The 21,458-nt window shown below is 54.4% G+C and overlaps 2 protein-coding genes across 11 annotated transcripts in view; both read left to right on the plus strand.

The window, feature by feature from the left end:
- Positions 1–8,599, plus strand: part of ANKRD24 (ankyrin repeat domain 24) — a 42,637-nt gene extending 34,038 nt beyond the window's left edge. For all 10 annotated transcript variants that reach the window (XM_063719278.1, XM_054539364.2, XM_054539368.2 and 7 more), the window contains 6 exons: positions 22–140; positions 288–1,871; positions 3,351–3,518; positions 6,461–6,586; positions 7,910–7,975; positions 8,212–8,599. In XM_063719278.1, coding sequence (XP_063575348.1) covers positions 22–140; positions 288–1,871; positions 3,351–3,518; positions 6,461–6,586; positions 7,910–7,975; positions 8,212–8,289 — 2,141 coding nt within the window. In that variant the 3' untranslated portion in view covers positions 8,290–8,599. The remainder of the gene's footprint in view (positions 1–21; positions 141–287; positions 1,872–3,350; positions 3,519–6,460; positions 6,587–7,909; positions 7,976–8,211) is intronic.
- Positions 8,600–12,991: 4,392 nt separating this feature from the next.
- EBI3 (Epstein-Barr virus induced 3) lies at positions 12,992–20,993 on the plus strand. The gene is made up of 5 exons (XM_024237047.3): positions 12,992–13,337; positions 14,910–15,042; positions 16,782–16,960; positions 18,313–18,470; positions 20,408–20,993. The coding sequence occupies exons 1-5, from the start codon at positions 13,271–13,273 to the stop codon at positions 20,558–20,560; spliced, it is 690 nt and encodes a 229-aa protein (XP_024092815.3). The 5' UTR covers positions 12,992–13,270; the 3' UTR covers positions 20,561–20,993.
- The last annotated feature ends 465 nt before the right edge of the window (positions 20,994–21,458 follow it).

Here is a 21,458-nt window from a genome sequence, read left to right on the forward strand (position 1 = left end):
TGACTCTGTGTCCCCCTCCAGGGGCCGAGGTGCTGCTGTCCAGACAACTCAGCCCGTCGGCCCAGGAACGCCTGGCCTCGCTGCAGGAACAGGTGGCTGTGCTCACCAGACAGAATCAGGAACTGATGGAGAAGGTCCAGGTAGGGAAAGTGAGGTTGGGGACAGATCTGAGGACCTAGGGCTGGTTCCCTGAGGTCAGGGTGGGCAGGGAAGGTGGCAAGGCTGCCATGTGTCCCCACGGTCACATCAACTCCTGCCAGACTCCTGCCCCCCACTCCACTCCCCAGATCCTGGAGAACTTTGAGAAGGACGAGACACAGATGGAAGTGGAAGCTTCGGCAGAGGTCATCCCTCTTGCTCTCTATGACTCTCTCCGGGCTGAGTTTGACCAGCTGCGCAGGCAGCACGCTGAGGCCCTGCAGGCCCTGAGGCAGCAGGAGACACGAGAGGTCCCCAGAGAAGAGGGGGCAGCCTGTGGGGAGAGTGAGGGTGCTGGAGCCATGGCCACCAAAAATGGGCCAACCCACATGGAGCTAAATGGCTCAGTGGCTCCAGAAACCAAAGTTAACGGAGCCGAGACCATAGATGAGGAGGCTGCAGGAGATGAAACCATGGAAGCCAGGACTATGGAAGCCATGTCCATGGGAGCTGAGGCCACAGGAGCCAAGGGCACACAAACAAAACCCACAGGGGCTGAGGTCAGAGAAATGGAGACCATAGAAGAGGAAGCAAACATGGAGACTAAGCCCACAGGAGCTCAGGCCACAGACACAGAGGCCACGGGAGTGGAGGCCACGAAAACAAAAGCAGAGGAAGCAGAAATGCAGGCCTATGGAGTGGGTGCTGGGCAAGCAGAGCCCCCAGTCACAGGGACCACAAACATGGAGGCCACGGGTTCTAGGGCCACAGGGGTGGAAGCCACAGGAGTCAGTGCCACAGGTGTGGAGAACCCAGGGGTAGAGGCCACGGTCCCGGGGATCTCTGCTGGCCCCATCCTACATCCTGGTGCCGCAGAGGCCTCGGAAAAGCTTCAAGTAGAGCTGGAGACCAGGATCCGTGGCTTGGAGGAGGCGCTCCGGCAGCGAGAGCGGGAGGCAGCTGCGGAGCTGGAGGCGGCCCTGGGGAAGTGCGAGGCCGCGGAGGCCGAGGCGGGCCGGCTGCGAGAGCGTGTCCGCGAGGCCGAGGGCAGCGGGGCCAGCGGGGGCGGTGGCGGTGACACCACACAGCTGCGGGCGGCCCTGGAGCAGGCCCGGGAGGACCTCCAAGACCGGGACTCCCGCCTGCGGGAGCTGGAGGCGGCCTCGGCCTGCCTGGATGAGGCTCGGGCCAGCCGGCTGCTGGCCGAGGAGGAGGCCCGGGGCCTGCGGGCCGAGCTGGCCCAGCGGGAGGAGGCGCGGCTAGAGCAGAGCCGGGAGCTGGAGGTTCTGCGGGAGCAGCTGGCCACGGCCAGGGCCACGGGAGAGCAGCAGCGCACGGCGGCCGCGGAACTGGGCCGGGCACGGGACGCCGCCGAGGCCCGAGTGGCTGAGCTGGCTGCGGCCTGCGAGGAGGCGCGACAGGGCCTGGCCGAGCTGCGGGAGGCCTCCGAGGCCCTCCGCCAGTCCGTGGTGCCGGCCTCTGAGCACCGCCGGCTGCAGGAGGAGGCCCTGGAGCTGCGGGGCCGGGCGGCCAGTCTGGAGCAGGAGGTGGTGGCCACGGGCAAGGAGGCCGCCCGGCTGCGCGCGGAGCTGGAGCGGGAGCGTGTGTGCAGCGTGGCGCTCTCAGAGCACGAACGCATCGTGGGCACCCTGCAGGCCAACGTGGCCCAGCTGGAGGGGCAGCTGGAGGAGCTGGGACGGCGGCATGAGAAGACCAGCGCAGAGGTCTTCCAGGTGAGCAGGGCTGGTCACCACCCGGGCCCCACCCGCATCGGCCACGTGGCGGCCTGTTTATTAGCCCCGCAGCCTTGAGGTGTTTTGACCCCATCAGTTTTACTTGAACAGACCTGCTTTATTTATTTATTTATTTATTTATTTATTTATTTATTTATTTATTTATTTTTGAGATGGAGTTTCACTCGCGTTGCCCAGGCTGGAGTGTAGTGGTATCATCTCAGCTCACTGCAATCTCCTCTTCCCGGGTTCAAGTGATTCTCCTGCCTCAGCCTCCAGAGTAGCTGGAATTACAGGCACCTGCCCCCACGCCCAGCTAACTTGTATTTTTAGTAGAGATGGGGTTTCACCATGTTGGCCAGGCTGGTCTTGAACTCCTGACCTCAGGTGATCCACCCACCTCAGCCTCTCAAAGTGCTGGGATTATGGGCATCAGCCTCCGCGCCTGGCCTTGAACAGACATTTGACCCTGCAGCCATCCTGACCTCTTGGAATTTTCCACTTGTGTTTTCTCTCTTTCTTTCTTTCTTTCTTTCTCCTTCCTTCCTCTCTCTTTCCTTTCTTTCTTTCTTTCTCCTTCCTTCCTCTCTCTTTCCTTTCTTTCTTTCTTTCTTCATCCCCCTTCCCTTCCCCCTTCCCCTTCCCCTTCCCTTCCTTTCCTTTCTTTTTTTTTTCAGACAGGGTCTGGGTCTGTCTGAAAAGTCACCCAGTCACCCAGGCTGGAGTGCAGTGGCACAATCATAGCTCACTGCAACCTCCACCTCCTGGGCTCAAGTAATTTCCCCACCTCAGCCTCCCAAGTAGCTGGTACCACAGGTGTGCACCACCATGCTCGTCTAACTTTTTAACTTTTTGTAAAGACAGGGTTTTGCCATGTTGTCCACGCTGGCCTCAAATACCTGAGCTCATGGCCAGGCACCGTGGCTCATGCCTGTAATCCCAGCACTTTGGGAGGCCAAGGTGAGTGAATCACCTGAGGTCAGGAGTTCGAGACCAGCCTGGACAACATTGTGAAACCCCGTCTGCACTAAAAATACAAAAATTAGGTTGGCATTGTGGCACGTGCCAGTAATCCCAGCTACTGGGGAGGCTGAGGCAGGAGAATCGCTTGAACCCGGGAAGCGGAGGTTGCAGTGAGCTGAGATTACACCACTGCACTCCAGCCTAGGCGACAGAGCAAGACTCTGTCTCAAAAAAACAAAAAACAAGAAAACAGTAGCCGGGCATGGTGGCACCTGTGGTCCCAGCTACTTGGAAGGCCGAGGTGGGAGGATCACTTAAGCCTGAAAAATTGAGGCTACAGTGAGCCATGATCTCACCACCACACTCCAGCCAGGAGTGCAGCTCCGGAGCAACAGAGCAAGACCCTGCCTTAAATCCAAAATCAAAAGAACAAAGTAGAAGGGTCGTATGAATTCTGGGGTCTAGCCTCATTGGAGTCTTAGTGTCCTGAGAGTCACGCGTGGGCTTGGGCCGCAGGTGCAGCGTGAGGCCCTGTTCATGAAGAGTGAGCGACACGCAGCCGAGGCACAGCTGGCCACAGCAGAGCAGCAGCTACGGGGGCTACGGACTGAGGCGGAAAGGGCTCGCCAGGCCCAGAGCCGGGCCCAGGAGGCTCTGGACAAGGCCAAGGAGAAGGACAAGAAGGTGGGTGCCCCCTCTCCCACACTCAGTCAGGGAGGCATCCACTCAGCAGAGGTTGGGGGCAATCTACGAAGGTCCTCACTGCAAGGGCCTTGGAAAATCAACCCATTTTTCAGAAGGGAAACTGAGGCTCAGAAACGGAAGGGGACCTGGTTACAGCCTCTAACAAGTCAGACACACACATGCTGCTGTTCCAGGTACTAATTATAACCACAGTTACATTTATTTTATTTTTTTATTTGAGACAGAGTCTTGCTCTGTCGCCCAGGCTGGAGTGCAGTGATCTCATCGCCCAGGCTGGAGTGGCATGATCTTGGCTCACTGCAACCTCTGGGTTCAAGCAATTCTCCTGCCTCAGCCTCTCGAGCAGCTGGGATTACAGGCACGCGCCACCACACCCAGCTAATTTTTTATATTTTTAGTAGAGATGGGGTTTCATCATGTTGGCCAGGCTGGTCTCGAACTCCTGAGCTCAAGTGATCCGCCTGCCTCAGCCCCCAAAAGGGCTGAGGTTACAGGCGTGAGCCACTGCGTCTGTCTCCACAGTTACATTTATTGAGTGCTTACTGCATGCCAGGCTCTGTGGACTTGATGCATTTAATCACATCCAGTTCTCACAGGATAGGGGCTTTTATTATCCCCATTTGAGGAAACATAAGCACAGAGAGGTGAAGTCACTTGCCCAAGGTCACACAGCCATGCAGTCTTTCAGCTGGGTTTGTACCCACGTTCCCACGTTTCGTTCCTAAACAATACTAATGATGATAACAACAACAGCCTCCAGGTGTTAGACTGGGAATTTTTCACACATTACCTTTTTTTATTGTTGTTTTGTTTTTTTTGAGGCAGAGTCTTGCTCTGTCGCCCAGACTGGAGTGCAGTGGCGTGATCTCGGCTCACTGCAAACTCTGCCTCCCGGGTTCATGCCATTCTCCTGCCTCAGCCTCCCGAGTAGCTGGTACTACAGGCGCCCGCCACCACACCCGGCTAATTTTTTTGTATTTTTAGCAGAGACGGGGTTTCACCATGTTAGCCGGGATGATCTCGATTTCCTGACCTTGTGATCCGCCTGCCTCGGCCTCCCAGAGTGCTGGGATTACAGGCGTGAGTCACTGTGGCCGGCCTCACGCATTACCATTTTTAATCTTCCTGCAACCCTAAAAGCCAGAAAGCTTTTTTTTTTGACAGGGTCTCACTTTGTCACCTAGAGTGCAGTGGCGCAATCTCAGATCATTGCAGCTTCGACCTTCTGGGTTCAAGCGATCTTCCTGCCTCAGCCTCCTGAGTAGCCAGGACTACAGGTTGCAGATGTGTGCCACCACGCCTGGCTAATTTTTTTGTTTGTTTCTTTTTTTTTTTGAGAGAAAGTTTCACTCTGTCACTCAGGCTGAATCAGTACAGTGGCATGATTTTGGCTCACTGCAACCTCACCTCCCGGGTTCAAGAGATTCTCCTGCCTCAGCCTCCCGAGTAGCTGGGACTGCAGGCGAGTGCCACCACACCCAGCTGATTTTTGTATTTTTAGTAGAGACGGGGTTTCACCATGTTGGCCAGGCTGGTCTCGAACTCCCGACCTCAGGTGATTCAGCCTCCCAAAGTGCCGGGATTACATGCATGAGCCACCATGCCTGGCCTGTTTTGTTTGTTTTTGTTTGTTTGTTTGTTTGTTTGTTTGTTTTTGGTAAGAGACGGGGTTTCGCCATATTGCCCAGGTTGGTCTCAAACTCTTGAGCTCAAGCGATCTGTCTGCCTCGGCCTCCCAAAGTGGTAGGATGACAGGCGTGCGCCACTGCACCTGGTTTCAGAAAGTATTTTTGTCCCCATTTTCCAGATAAGCAAACCAAAGCTTTAAGAGATGAAGTGAGTGGCTCAAAGTCATGCAACATGTCACTGGACAGGAGACGAGACATCCAGAGTCCCAGGCGCTTCAGCATAAAGAATGACCCAGCCTCGACTCACTGTGTGACCTTAGACCAGACACTTCACCTCTCAGAGCTTCAGTTTCCCCTCTGTAAAGGGAGGGCAAAATTGCAGTTAGGATGATGGTTTATCTGTAGCCTGGTTTCTTCCCTTGCGCACTGTGGACATCGGGGCAGGACATTTCCTGAGCTGGGGCCGTCCTGGGCATTGTAGGGGACTGAGCAGCATCCCTGACCTCCACCCACTCCATGCCAAGAGCTCCTCCAAGTCGTGACAACCACAGATGTCCTCACACAACACCCAATGTCCCCTTGGGGGGCAGAATTGCCTCAAGTTGAGAACCCCAGATCTATAGTAATAATAAGGCCCAGCATTTATTGAGTGCCCACTGTTGACCAGGCACAGTTTAAACTTAATCTCTGTGCAGGATCACAGCAACCACTAAGTTAAGATCTGTTGGCTGGGCACAGTGGCTCACGCCTGTAATCCCAGCACTTTGGGAGGCCGAGGCAAGTGGATCACCTGAGGTCAGGAGTTCGAGACCAGCCTGGCCAACACGGCAAAACCCCGTCTCTACTAAAAATATAAACATTAGCCAGATGTGGTGATGGGCACCTGTAGTCCCAGCTACTCAGGAGGCTGAGGCAGGAGAATTGCTTGAACCTGGGAGGCGGAAGTTGTAGTGAGCTGAGATCACACCACTGCACTCCAGCCTGGGCAACAGAGCGAGACTCTGTCTCAAAAAAAAACAGACAAAAACAAAAAAACGTGAAAACCAACCTTAGCTTGTGGGTTGTATAAAAACAGGCCATGTTGGTAACCATAAGCATCTAAAATATAAATAAATAAATACAATTAAAACAGGCTGTGGGCCAGACGTGGCCCTCAGGCCAGAGTTTGCTAACCCCAGGGACGGGACCTTCCCTCAAAAGCCTTTATCCCTGGCCTCTTCCTGCGGCTGCAGAGAGGTCCTCAGCCCCCAGCTCTGGGCTTAGGGTGATCGCTGACAGCACCCGTACCCCCAGATCACAGAACTCTCCAAAGAAGTCTTCAATCTTAAGGAGGCCTTGAAGGAGCAGCCGGCCTCCCTGGCCACCCCTGAGGTGGAGGCCCTCCGTGACCAGGTGAAGGATTTACAGCAGCAGCTGCAGGTAAGGGCTGGGTCGGGCAGGGGCCGGGGACCATCAGGGTGGAGGAGTCCAAATATTTACCAATCAGCACAGCGCAGGTGGGAATCCCAGGAGAGGGGCTGGGGTAGGCAGGTGGGGTCCACATCACATGCACGGCATGGACAGGAAATATTTCCTTTATTTTTTTTGAGACAGGGTCTCACTCCATCGCCCAGGCTGGAGTGCAGTGGCACAATCTCGGCTCACTGCAGCCTCCGCCTTCCAGGTTTAAGCAATTTTCATGCCTTAGCATCCTGCATAGCTGGAATTACAGGCACACACCACCACACCCAGCTAATTTTTGTATTTTTAGTAGAGATGGAATTTCGCCATGTTGGCAAGGCTGGTCTTGAACTCCTGGGCTCACATGAGCCTCCCAGAATGCTGGGATTACAGGCATGAGCCACTGCTCCTGGCCACCCCCCTCCCCGACCTTTTTTTTGGACATAGAATCTTGCTCTATTAGGCTGGAGTGCAGTGGTGCAATCATAGCTCACTGAGCAGCCTCAAACTCCTGGCCTCAAGCAGTTCTCCACCTCAGCCTCCCAAAGTGCCTGGCCATACATATATATATACATTTTTTTTTTTTTTTGAGCCAGTCTCACTCTGTCACCCAGGCTGGAGTGCAGTGACACGATCTTGGCTCACTGCAACCTCTGCCTCCTGGCTCCCGGGTTCAAGTGATTCTCCTGCCTCAGCCTCCTGACTAGCTGGGACTACAGGTGTGAGCCACCTTGCCTGGGAAATTTTTTGGTTTTTTTTGAGACAGAGTCTCACTTTGTCGCTCAGGCTGGAGTGCAGTGCACGATCTCGGCTCACTGCAACCTCCGCCTCCCGGGTTCAAGCGATTCTTCTGCCTCAGCCTCCTGAGTAGCTGGGACTACAGGCACGTGCCACCACGCCCGGCTAATTTTTTGTACTTTTAGTAAAGACGGGGTTTCACCGTGTTAGCCGGCATGGTCTTGATCTCTTGACCCTGTGATCCGCCCGCCTCGGCCTCCCAAAGTGCTGGGATTACAGGCGTGAGCCACCGCGCCCAGCCAATTTTTGTATTTTTAGTAGAGATGGGATTTCACCATGTTGGTCCAAGCTGGTCTTGAACTCCTGACCTCAAGTGAGCCACCCGCCTCAGCCTCCCAAAGAGCCGGGATTACAAATGTATGCCACTGTGCCCTGCCATATTGTCATATTTTAGCAGTCGGCCATCAACATACAGGCTTGGGGTGCAAAGGGTGCTTTTTGGTGTGTTTTGCTCGGTGGGGAGGTGCTCCTGCTCTTCTGAGCGCCCCTCCCTCATGCCCACAGGAAGCTGCCAGGGACCACTCCAGCGTGGTGGCTTTGTACAGAAGCCACCTCCTATATGCCATTCAGGTGAGTGGCCCAGCTCCCGGGTGCCCGGCGGCTTTGGGCATACCACTGTTGCTCTCTGGGCCTCAGTTTCCCCTTCTATACAGTGGGAGGCTGGTCCTGGGGAGAGGTTTGTGGCATGTGGGAGCCCCCCTGTGTGCATTTCCCTCCTGGCTGGCTTGGTCTATGGGAGTGGCGGAGGGACTTGGGGCAGCCGTTGGGGGTACACTCAGGGTCTCCCTCTACTCCCCCAACCCTAGGGCCAGATGGATGAAGATGTGCAGCGGATTCTCAGCCAGATTCTGCAGATGCAGAGACTCCAGGCTCAGGGCCGCTGAGAAAGGCCAGGCCTAGTGGCTACACTGACCACACCCACGCGGGGACCTTACCCCCTGCAGGCCCCTTGCAGACCAGCTTCACTTGGCTTCACTTGGCCCTATCCAGGCCCATGCACTTGGAGACCAGCCTGGGTCCCTGCCCGACCATCCCCAGCTGGCTCCATCACCCCATCTGGTCTCTGCACGCACACACTGGTCAGTCTGGACACGGGGCGTGACTGCCCCTCCCCCACCACCGGAGAATCTGTGAGTCCCTGTGTCCTCCACATCCAGACGCCAGCCCAGGAATAAAGGCATTCTGTGCGCAGGATCAACGCGTGCTGTCTGGTTGCTGGGCTTCCATTGCGGGGAGGGGAGGGGGTGGCCCAGAAAAGGAAGCACTCACACCCCTCCCCACCTATCCCATGCCACAGATCAGCCATCAGGATAAACCCCATCTTTTTTCTTTCCTTTTTTTTTTTTTTTGAGATGGAATCTCACTCTGTCACCCAGTCTGGAGTGCAGTGGAACGATCTCGACTCACTACAACCTCTGCCTCCTGGGTTCTCGTGATTCTCCTGCCTCAGCCTCCCAAGTAGCTGGGACGACAGGCGCCCACCACCACGCCCGGCTAATTTTTGTATTTTTTTCTTTTTTTTGAGATGGAGTTTCGCTCTTGTCCCTAGGGTGGAATGCAGTGGTGTGATCTTGGCTCACCGCACCCTCCGCCTCCTGGGTTCAGGTGATTCTCCTGCCTCAGCCTCCCGAGTAGCTAGGATTACAAGGCACGCACCACCAGGCCCGGCTCATTTTTGTATTTTTAGTAGAGACGGGGTTTCACCATGCTGGCCAGACTGGTCTCGAACTCCTGACTTCAGGTGATCCACCCACCTCGGCCTCCCAAAGTGCTGGGAATACAGGCATGAGCCACTGTGCCCAGCCTTTGGATAAAGTCCATCTTAATGCAATATTTCAAAAAGGCAAAATGGGTGCAAAAAAAGTGCATGCTGAACTAAGTATGGAAATGTTAAAGAAAGGCCGGATTGACCGGATGCGGTGGCTCATGCCTGTAATCCCAGCAGTTTGGGAGACCAAGGTGGGAGAACTGCTTGAGCCCAGGAGTTGAAGACCAGCCTGGGCAACATGGGGAAACCCCATCTCTATCAAAAATACAAAAATTAGCTGGGCATGGTGGCGTGCACTTGTGGTCCCAGCTACTCAGGAGGCTGAGGAGGGAGGACCGCTTGAGTGCAGCAGTTAGAGGCTGTTGCACTTCAGCCTGGGTGACAGGGCAAGACCCTGCCTCTAAAAAAAGATTAAAAAAAAAAAAAAAGGAAAGAAAGATACTTTCCTAAATCCTAAGGCTGGCCATGGTGGAAGCCCCCTGCCCCCAGCCTCTCCCTGCCCCTCGGCAACTTCCCCGAAATCCCCACGGGTTTCTTGGCGTTTTTCAGCAGAGGGGAGGTGGGAGTGGGAGTGGGGATCCCCGAGCCTGTCCAGCCTGCCCCTGGGGGTTTCCTTGTTCCTGGGCATACTGATCGCTGGGATATCTGCGGTGGCAGCTGCCTCCCCAGGCCTGTGCTCCTGTGTCTCTCTCTGTCTCTCTTCTCCATGTCTCTGTCTCTTTTTTTTTTTTTTTTTTGAGATGGAGTTTCGCTCTTATTGCCCAGACTAGAGTACAATGATGTGATCTCGGCTCACTGCAACCTCCACCTCCCAGGTTCAAGCAATTCTCCTGCCTCAGCCTCCGGAATAGCTGGGATTACAGGCACGTGCCACCACGCCCAGCTAATTTTTGTATTTTTAGTAGAGACGGGGTTTCACCATGTTGGTCAGGCTGGTCTCTACTCCTGACCTCAGGTGATCCATCCATCTTGGCCTTCCAAAGTGCTGGGATTACAGGCATGAACCAATGCACCCAGCCTCCATGTCTCTGTCTCTGTCTCTATCTCTTGGTCTCCATCTCTGTCTCTCTTGCTGTTTTGTCTCTCTGTGTCCCAGTATCTTTGTCTGTGTCTTCCTCGTCTCTCATCTCTGTCTCTCTGTGTTTCTTTTGCTCTGTCTCTGTCTCTCTCATCTCCCCATCTCCCATCTCTCTGTCTCTTTCTATCTCTGTCTTTTTTTTTTTTTTTTTTTTTTTTTTTGAGACAGAGTCTCGCTCTGTCGCCCAGGCTGGAGTGCAGTGGCAAGATCTCGGCTCACTGCAAGCTCCGCCTCCCAGGTTCATGCCATTCTCCTGCCTCAGCCTCCCGAGTAGCTGGGACTACAGGTGCCCGCCACCACACCCGGCTAATTTTTTTGCATTTTTAGTAGAGATGGGGTTTCACCATGTCAGCCAGGATGGTCTTGATCTCCTGACCTTGTGATCCGCCCTCCTCGGCCTCCCAAAGTGCTGGGATTACAGGTGTGAGCCACCACACCTGGCCTTTTTTTTTTTTTTTTTTGGACACAGAGTCTCACTCTGTCTCCCAGGCTGGAGTGCAGTGGCGCGACCTCGGCTCACTGCAACCTCCGCTCACTGCAACCTCCGTTCACTGCAACCTCCGCTCACTGCAACCTCTGCCTCCCGGGTTTAAGTGATTCTCCCGCCTCAGCATCCCAAGTAGCTGGGATTACAGGTGCACACCAAAACGCCCGGCTAATTCTTGTATTTTTAGTAGAGACGGGGTTTTACCATATTGGCCAGGCTGGTCTCGAACTTCTGACCTTGTGACCCGCCCCCCCCCCCCCCCCTTGGCCTCCCAAAGTGCCGGGATTAGAGGCATGAGCCACTGCACCCAGCCCTCTGTCTTCTTCTCTTGTCTCTCTGTCTCTCTTTCTGTGTCTCTCATCTCCCCGTATCTCTATTTCTGTCTTCCTCTCTTGTTTCTGTCTGTCTTTTGTCTCTTTCTCTGTCTCTGTCATCTCCCCATCGGTCTTTTTGTTGTTGTTGTTGTTCTTTTTTGAGATGGAGTCTCACTCTGTCACCCAGGCTGGAGTGCAGTGGTGTAATCTTGGTTCACTGCAACCTGTGCCTCCCAGGTTTAAGTGATTCTCCTTCCTCAGCCTCCGGAGTAGCTGGGATTACAGGCGCCTGCCACCACGCCTAGCTAATTTTTGTATTTTTAGTAGAGACAGGGTTTCACCATGTTGGTCAGGCTGGTCTCGAACTCCCAACCTCAGGTGATCCATCCGCCTCGGCCTCCCAAGGTGCTGGGATTACAGCCGTGAGCCACCGCGCCCCACCATCTCTCTATCTCTTGTCTATCCTACTCTCTCATCTCTGTCTCTCTGTGTCTCTCTGTCTCTGTCTCTCATCTTCCCATCTGTGTCTCTCTTTCTCTGTCTTACTCTGTTATCTCTGTCTCTGTGTCTCTCTCATTTCCCTATCTCTGTCTTCCTCTCTTATCTCTGTCCCTCTGTCTCTCTTCCTCTGTCTGCTCTCTGTGTTTCTCTTTCTGTTTCCATCATTCCGCTGTCTCTCTCTGTCTCTGTCATCTCCCTATCTAGCTCCGTGTCCTCCTCCTCTCGTCTGTCTCTCTGCCTTTCTCATCTGTGTCTCTCTGTCTCTGTCTCTGTCATCTCCCTGTCTCTCTATCTCTGTGTCCTCTTCCTCTCATCTCTTTCTCTCTGCCTCTCTCATCTGTGTCTCTCTCTGTCTCTGTCTCTGTCATCTCCCTGTCTCTCTGTCCCTCTATCTCTGTGTCCTCCTCCTCTTGTCTCTGTCTCTCTTACTCTCTCATCTTTGTCTCTCTCTGTCTCTGTCATCTCCCTGTCTGTCTCTGTGTCCTCCTCCTCTCATCTCTGTCTCTCTGACTCTCTCATCTGTGTCTCTCTCTGTGTCTCTGTCTCTGTCATCCCTGTCTCTGTCTCTGTCATCTCCCTGTCTCTCTATCCCTCTATCTCTGTGTCCTCCTCCTCTCGTCTGTCTCTCTGCCTCTCTCATCTCTGTGTCTCTCTCTCTGTTTCTGTCTCTGTCATCCCCCTTTCTCTGTCATCTCCCTGTCTCTCTCTCTATCTCAGTGTCCTCCTCCTCTCGTCTCTGTCTCTCTGCCTTTCTCATCTGTGTCTCTCTCTGACTCTGTCTCTGTCATCTCCTGTCTCTCTATCTCTGTGTCCTCCTCCTCTCGTCTCTGTCTCTCTGCCTCTCTCATCTGTGTCTCTGTGTCTCTCTGTCTCTGTCATCTCCCCGTCTATCTCTCTGTCCTCTTCCTCTCGTCTCTTTCTCTCTGCTTCTCTCATCTGTGTCTCTCTGTGTCTCTGTCTCTGTCATCTCCCTGTCTCTGTCTCTCTCTATCTCTGTGTCCTCCTCCTCTCATCTGTCTCTCTGCCTCTCTCATCTGTCTTTCTCTGTGTCTCTGTCTCTGTCATCTCCCTGTCCATCTCTCTGTCCTCTTCCTCTCGTCTCTTTCTCTCTGCCTCTCTCATCTGTGTCTCTCTTTGTCTCTGTCCCTGTCATCTGCCTGTCTCTGTATCCCTCTATCTGTGTGTCCTCCTCTTCTCGTCTCTGTCTCTCTGCCTCTCTCGTCTGTGTCTCTCTCTGTGTCTGTCTCTGTCATCTCCCTGTCTCTCTGTGTCCTCCTTCTGTCTTCTTTGTCTGTCTGCCTCTCTCCCCCATTTCTGCCTCTGTGTGTCCCCGAGCCCCTGCCTGCCTGCCTGCCTGGGGTTTCCCCGGCTTCAGGGCAGCGGAAGGAAGGCCAGCAGGACATGCTGTGCTGGGAAAAGCCAGCAGGTCTCCACTTCTCCCTTTCACACCCTCCTCCCACCACCCCCGCCCTCGGGGCCTTCCGAGCAGGGGTGGCCTGTGCTCCCCAGGGGGCTGGGGCTCCTCCACACCCTAATTCATCTCCCTAGCGGCCCCACGAGCCCTGCCAGTGAGTCAGACCTGAAGGAAGTCGGGGAGGGGGCGGGCCTTGACCCTGGGCTGGGCTTTCCCCTGGGCAGGTCCCAAGTCCTCACCTCCCCTCTCAAGTCTCCCACGACGTTCCCACCCCCGCTCCTGAGAGCAGAGCTGGCCGCAGCCATGACCCCGCAGCTTCTCCTGGCCCTTGTCCTCTGGGCCAGCTGCCCACCCTGCAGTGGAAGGAAAGGTATGTGGGGCCCCTGGGGGGCTGGGGGGCCCAGGCAGACGGACATGACACGACGACTGGCCTTGGATCATGTCTGGGGTGGGAACTCACACGCCTCCTGTGTGCCCACTGGTGGGATGGGGTTACCCTCCCATTGTACAGATGGAGGAACTGAGGCACAGAGAGGCAGAGTGCTACGTTTGGGGTGGAAGGATGTCACCTTGTGGGTGACAGGGACTGGCAGTCACAGCTTAGAGGTATCCATAGAGCTACACAGACATAGCTACACAGACATGCGAATTTGAGTCACAGACATTCATTTTGTTTCTTTTTGGTTTTGTTTTTTGAGACAGAGTCTCACTCTGTCACCCAGGCTGGAGTACAGTGGCACCATCTCAGCTCACTGAAACCTCCATCTCCTGGGTTCAAGCGAGATTCTCCTCCCTCAGCCTCCCGAGTAGCTGGGTTTACAGGTGCCCGCCACCACGCCCGGCTACTTTTTGTATTTTTAGTAGAGACAGGGTTTTACCATGTTGGCCAGGCTGGTCTTGAACTCCTGACCTCAGGTGATCCACCCGCCTCCCAAAGTGCTGGGATTACAGATGTGAGCCACCACGCCCGGCTGACATTCATTCATTTTGCACTAGAGAACATTTCCATGTCCTTGAAGACAAAATAGTTACAGCAGGGCATGGTGGCTCATGCCTGTAATTCCAGCACTTTGGGAGGCCAAGGCATGAGGATCACGTGAGGCCAGGAATTCGAGACCAGCCTGGGCAACATAGTGAAACCAGCCCCCACCAATCTGTACAAAAAATTAAAAAATTAGCTAGATGTGGTGGCACGTGCCTGTAGTCCCAGCTACTTGGGAGGCTGAGGTGGGAGGATCGCTTGAGCCCAGGAATTGCAGGCTGCAGTGAGCTATGAGTGTGCCACTGCATTCCAGCCTAGGTGACAGAGTGGGATACCTTGTCTCAAAATAATAATAATCATAATAATTTATAGGCTGGGTTTGGTGGCTCACGCCTGTAATTCCAGCACTTTGGGAGGCCAAGGCAGGTGGATCATCTGAGGTCAGGAGTTTGAGACCAGCCTGGCCAACGTGGTGAAACTCCCTCTCTACTAAAAATACAAAAATTAGCCAAGCGTGGCAGTACATGCCTGTAATCCCAGCTACTCGGGAGGCTAAGAATCGCTTGAACCCGGGAGGCGGGAATTGCAGTGAGCTGAGGTCACGCCACTGCACTCCAGCCTAGGTGACAGAGGGAGACTCCCTCTCTAAAAAAAAAAAAAAATTACAAAAGAGAGAACACAGTAAAATCTCTCCCTCTTACCCGGGTTCCTCTCTCTAGATGCTTAAACCTCAGCTTCCCTATCTGGAAAATAGGCTAATAGTTCTCACCTAGATGCATTGCAGTGGGGATAAAAGATGACAGATGCCTTTTGTCCATGTACCTATTTATTCCGCAAGCCTTTATTAGGCACCTACCATGTACCTGGTGCTAGCTGGCATTGTGGCAGGAGCCCAGCGCATGGGAGGGCTGTGACAATCTGGGGGTAAACCAGAAGCTCACTCTTTCTGTCTTCCTCCAGGGCCCCCAGCAGCTCTGACACTGCCCCGGGTGCAATGCCGAGCCCCTCGGTACCCGATCGCCGTGGATTGCTCCTGGACCCTGCCGCCTGCTCCAAACTCCACCAGCCCCGTGTCCTTCATTGCCACGTACAGGTCGGAGAGCCTGGAAGGGGGCCTCTGGGACAATGGACTTCCTGGGGAACCCAGAACTCTGACCCTGAGAGTCCTGGGGTCAGGAAAACTGGAGAGCCAGACATCCTGAACCCTAGGCCTGTGGAATTCTAGGGCAGCCCCATCCAATAGAAATATACTTTCTGGGCCAGGCACAGTGGTGCATGCCTGTAATCCCAGCGCTTTGGGAGGCCGAGGTGGGCAGATTGCTTGAGGTCAGGAGTTTGAGACCAGCTTGGGCAACGTAGTGAGACACTGTCTCTACGAAAAATTTTAAAAATTGGTCAGGTGCAGTGGCTCATGCCTGTAATCCCAGCTACTCCGGAGGCTGAGGCAGGAGAATCGCTTGAACCCAGGAGGCGGAGGTTGCAGTGAGCCGAGATGGCGCCATTGCGCTCCAACCTGGGCAACAGAGCAAGACTCCATCTCAAAACAACAACAACAAAAAAAACCTACTTCCTGGGTTGGGCACAGTGGCACATGCCTGTAATCCCAGTACTTTGGGAGGCTGATGTGGGAGGATCACTTGAGGTCAGGAGTTTGAGGCCAGCTTGGGCAAAATAGTGAGACCCTGTCTCTACAAACAATTTTTTAAATTAGCTGGGCGTGGCCAGGCGCGGTGGCTCACGCCTCTAATCCCAGCACTTTGGGAGGCCGAGGTGGGCGGATCATCAGGTCAGGAGATTGAGACCATCCTGGCTAACACGGTGAAACCCCGATCTCTACTAAAAATGCAAAAATTTGCCAGGTGTGGTGGCACGTGCCTGTAGTCCCAGCTACTCGGGAGGCTGAGGCAGGAGAATCGCTTGACCCAGGAGGTGGACGTTGCAGTGAGCCAAGATCGCACCACTGCACTCCAGCCTGGTGACAGTGAGACCCCGTCTCAAAAGAAAAAAGAAAAAGAAAAAGAAAATTAGCTGGGCATGTTGGTACTTGCCTGTAGTCCCAGCTACTCTGGAGGCTGAGGTGGGAGGATCACCTGAGCCCAGGAGTTTGAGACCAGCCTAGGCAACATAGCAATATCCTGTCTGTATTTAAAATAAAAAAAATTAGCTGGATGTGGTGGCACACATCTGTAGTCCCAGCTACTTGGGAGGCCGAGGTGGGAGGATCACTTAAGCCCAGAAGTTTGAGACCAGCCAGGGCAACACACTGAGACCCCCGTCTGTAGAAAAAAAAATTAAAATTAGCCAGGAGTGGTGATGCGTGCCTGTAGTCCCAACCGCTCTGGAGGCTGAGACAGGGAAGATCCCTTGAGCCAGGAGTTTAAGGCTATAATGAGCTAGGATCATGCCACTGCCCTCCAGCCTGGGCGCCAGAGGGAGACCCTGTCATGAACGAATGAACGAATGAATGAATGAATGAATGAATGAATGAATGAATGAAGGGATGAATTAATGAATGAATGAAGGGATGAATGAATGAAAGAACGGATGAATGAATGAATGCTGACATCCCAGAAACCTTTAGAATCCGGGACCCTAGCATCTAGCTTGGGTTGTAATCCCCGACCTGAACCATCAAGGGGCACCGTGATGTTGGGGCCCATGCCCCGCCCCCGGGGGGTGGCACGGCCACCACCAGGACCCCACCCCGCGATCCCCATCGGCTGCCCCATCCTGTTCCTGCCTCTCCTTGGGGTCCCGGGTCAGGCCCGGCAGTAGGAGGTGCTGAGGCCACAGGCGCTCCCCGAGGCGCTCAGCAAGCCCCACCCTGTGCAGGCTGGGCATGGCTGCCTGGGGCCACAGCTGGCCCTGCCTGCAGCAGACGCCAACGTCCACCAGCTGCACCATCACGGATGTCCGGCTGTTCTCCATGGCTCCCTACGTGCTCAATGTCACCGCCGTCCACCCCTGGGGCTCCAGCAGCAGCTTCGTGCCTTTCATAGCGGAGCACATCAGTGAGTGGGGGCGGCAGTGGGGGTGGGGGTGGGGCTGCCGTCTCCTTCCAGCTCCCCCCACCCCACCTCCCACCTGTCCTCCAGTCCTGTGGCTGCACCTTCACACTTCAGCAAAAATCTGACCCCTTCTTCTCCCTCCTCTACCAGTACGTGGAGCACCCCCATCATTGACAGCCCAGTCATCCTGAGCCCTGGACCCCACAGTCTGTCCTTCCCACAGCAGCCACCAGGGGGCGCCTGAGAGCACCTGAGCCAGGGCCCGTCCTTCTGCCTACAGCCCTCCATGGCTCCCACCTGCCTTGGGGTCAAAGCCCAAGTCCTTCCTACTGCCCACCAAACCCTGGACAACCTGCCCTGTCCCCTCCACGCCCTCCCCTCCTCCCTGTCTCCGCCTTGCTCACGCTGCTGTAGCCACATGGGCTTCCTTGATGTTCCAACATGCCAGGAATGGTTCTGCCCCAGGGCCTTTGCATAGGCGGTGCCCTCTAGCTGGAACACCTTCCCGAAAATGTCCCCATGACTTATTCCCTCACCTCCTTCGGGTCTCTGTGCATACATCACCTCCTCAGTAAGGCCTCTCCTGAGTAGATTATTAAAAATTGCAAGCCCTGGCTAGGCTCAGTGGCTCACACTTGTAATCCCAGCACTTTGGGAGGCTGAGGCAGGCCGATCACCTGAGGTCAGGAGTTTGAGACCCGTCCTGGCCAACATGGTGAAACCCTGCCTCTACCAAAAATACAAGAATTAGCTGGGCATGGTGGCAGGTGCCTGTAATCCCAGCTACTCAGGGGGCTGAGTCACGAGAATCACTTGAACCCAGGAAGCAGAGGTTGCAGTGAGCTGAGATGGTGCCACTGCACTCGAGCCTGGGCGAGAGAGCGAGACTTTATCTCAAAAAACAAAACAAAAATTGCAGCCACTGCCATTCCTGCACTCCCCAGCTTTCTTCCCTATTCTGTGTGACCTATGGATTTGTTTATTTCCTGCCTTCCCCCTGACGGATTGTGAGTTCCATGAGGACAGGGGTCGGTCAGTTAAGGTCACTGCTTTGTCCCCTCTGTGGCAGCCCCAGGCACACGGTTTCTCAATAAATATTTGTTGGTTGAGCCAGGCATGGTGGCTCACAGCTACACGGGAGGCTGAGACAGGAGAATCGCCTGAACCTGGGAGGCAGAGGTTGCAGTGAGCTGAGATCACGCCACTGTACTCCAGCCTGGGTGACAAAGTGAGACTCCGTTTCAAAACAAACAAACAAAATATATATATATATAATATGTTGGTTGAATGAATGAGTGAATGAATGAATAACTGGACTTACTGTCCCCTGACCCTGCTTCCTGCTTCTCCATCAGTCAAGCCCGACCCTCCAGAAGGTGTGTGCCTAAGCCCCCTCGCTGAGCGCCAGCTACAGGTGCAGTGGGAGCCTCCCGGGTCCTGGCCCTTCCCAGAGATCTTCTCACTGAAGTACTGGATCCGTTACAAGCGTCAGGGAGCTGCGCGCTTCCACCGGGTGAGGAGGATGAGGGGGGAGGCTGGAAAGGGTGGTGCCTGGCAGAGGGAATGGTTTTTACCAAGACCAGCAGGTGTGCTGGACTCTCGCACATAGCTTGTGATTCTGGGTGCATTGAATAAGAGCAGTCCAGCAATGTGATTCCTAGGCCTCTACCGAAAAGGATGGAAAGCAGGGACTTGCACAAGCCGTTGCACACCCGTTTTTGTTGTTATTATTGTTTCGAGACAGAGTCTCGCTTCTGATCTCAGGTGATCTGCCCGCCTCGGACTCCCAACGTGCTGGGATTACAGGCGTGAGCCACCGAATTGTTCACTTGATTGATTGATTGATTGAAACAAGGTCTCGCTCTGTCACCCAGGCTGGAGTGCAGTGGCGCGAGCTCAGCTCGCTGCAACCTCCGCCTCCCAGGTTCAAGTGATTCTCCTGCCTCAGCCTCCTGAATAGCTGGGACTACAGGCGCCCACCACGCCCAGCTAATTTTTGTATTTTCAGTAGAGATGGGATTTTGCCATGTTGCCCAGGCTGGTCTCAAACTACGGAGCTCAGGTGATCCGCCTGCCTGGGCCTCCCAAAGTGTTGGGAGTACAAGTGTGAGGGCTTCATCTGGCCAGAATTAGCCATTTTAAAGTGAACAATTCTGGCTGGGCAGGGTGGCTCACACCTGTCATCCCAGCACTTTGAGAGGCCAAGTTGGGAGGACTGCTTGAGTCCAGGAGTTGGAGACCAGCTTGGGGAACATAGTGAGACTCCCATCTCTACAAAAAATTTAAACATTAGTTGGGTGTGGTGACACACACCTGTACCCCCAGTTACTGAAGAGGCTGAGGTGGGAGGATCACTTGGGCCTGGAAGATTGAGGCTGCAGTGAGCCGTGTAGGCACCACTGCCTTCCGGCCTGGGTAACAGAGAGAGACTCTGTCTCCCAACTTAAATAAATTAAATAAAATAAAAAGCATGGTTAGGCGAGGTGCAGTGGCTCCTGCCTGAAATCCCAGCACTTTAGGAGGCCAAGGCAGGCAGATCACTTGAGGTCAGGTGAAACCCCATCTCTATTAAAAATACAGAAATTGGCCGGGCGTGGTGGCTCATGCCTGTAATCCCAGCACTTTGGGAGGCTGAGGCGGGCAGATCACGAGGTAAGGAATTCGAGAACAGCCTGACCAACATGGTGAAATCACAGCTCTACTAAAAATACAAAAATTAGCCGGGTGTGGTGGCATGTGCCTGTAATCCCAGCTACTCAGGAGGCTGAGGCAGGAGAATCGCTTGAACCCGGGAGGCGGAGGTTGCAGTAAGCTGAGATCATGCCACTGTTCTCCAGCCTGGGTGACAGAGTGAGACTCCGTCTCAAAAACAAACAAACAAACAAAAATTAGCCAGGCATGGTGGCGGGTGCCTATAATGCCAGCTATTTGGGAGGCTGACGTGAGAGGATTGCTTGAGCCTGGAGGCAGAGGTTGCAGTGAGCCAAGATTGCCCCACTGCACTCCAGCCTGGGCAACAGAGTAAGACTGTCTCAAAAAAAAAAAAAAAAAAAAAAAAAAAGCATGGTTAATATAGTGGGACCAGGGGTAAAGGGAGGTATGGGGTCCTATCCCAGAGGTCCTGGTTTAGTCCCGAGGAGGGGAAAGAGGATTATAGGGATCAGGGCTGTCCTGATGAACCAAGACCCTCATGGGTGAGACATCCACAGGGGCTAGTGTGGTCCAGGAAGGATTTGTGAGAGAGGTGGCTCTGGGGGTCAAACAGACAGAGGCCAGGATTGGGAGGAGCCCATGATGCTATTTGGGGTGGGGCTGCGCAAGTGGGGCCAGAGTCCTGGACTGGAGGCTGCAGGGGGCAGGGAGGACTGCAGGCTCCATTGTGTGGTTCTGTGCACAGTGGCCCCTCTCCATGTTCTCGTTCTAGTGACCTGACGCTCTCTCTTCTCTCAGGTGGGGCCCATTGAAGCCACATCCTTCATCCTCAGGGCTGTGCGGCCCCGAGCCAGGTACTATGTCCAAGTGGCGGCGCAAGACCTCACAGACTACGGAGAACTGAGTGACTGGAGTCTCCCCGCCACTGCTGCGATGAGCCTGGGCAAGTAGCAAGGGCTTCCCGCTGCCTCCAGACAGGACCTGGGTCCTTGCCACCCTAAGCCCCGGGACACCTGTTGGAGGGCGGATGGGATCTGCCCAGCCTGGGCTGGAGTCCTTGCTTTGCTGCTGCTGAGCTACTGGGCAACCTCAGATGACTGATTTTTCCCTTTGAGCCTCAGTTTCTCTAGCTGAGAAATTGAGATGTACTACTCTCTCCTTTACCACAGTGCGGGACTGACTGAACTGTCACTGTGAGATATTTTTTATTGTTTAATTAGAAAAGAATTGTTAGGCTGGGTGCAGTGGATCGCACCTGTAATCCCAGTTACTGGGAAACCGAGGTGGGAGGGTGGCTTGAGGCCAGGAGCTCGAGACCAGCCCAGGCCACATAGCAAGACCGCATCTCTAAAAAATTAATATAAAATAAATTAGCCAGGCGTGATGTTGTGTGCCCACAGTCGCAACTACTTGGGAGGCTGAGGTGGGAGGATCACTTGAGTCCAGGAGGTTAAGGCTGCAGTAAGCTGTGATCACACCACTGCCTTCATGTCTGGGCAACAGAGCAAGACCCTGGTTTGTTTGTTTGTTTGTTTGTTTGTTTGTTTGTTTAAATCATAGTTGAGGCCGGGTGCAGTGGCTCACGCCTGTAATCCCGAGGCCGAGGTGGGCAGATCACGAGGTCAGGAGTTCGAGACCAGCCTGACCAACATGGTGAAACCCGGTCTCTACTAAAAATACAGAAATTAGCTGGGCATGGTGGCCCGCGCCCGTAATCCCAGCTACTCAGGAGGCTGAGGCAGGAGAATCGCTTGAACCTGGGAGGCAGAGGTTGCAGTGAGCTGAGATTGCACCACTGCACTCCAGCCTGGGCAACAGAGTGAGACTCCGTCTCAAAACAAAAACAAAA

Source organism: Pongo abelii, chromosome 20 (genome assembly GCF_028885655.2).
Source record: "Pongo abelii isolate AG06213 chromosome 20, NHGRI_mPonAbe1-v2.0_pri, whole genome shotgun sequence".
NCBI lineage: Eukaryota > Metazoa > Chordata > Mammalia > Primates > Hominidae > Pongo > Pongo abelii.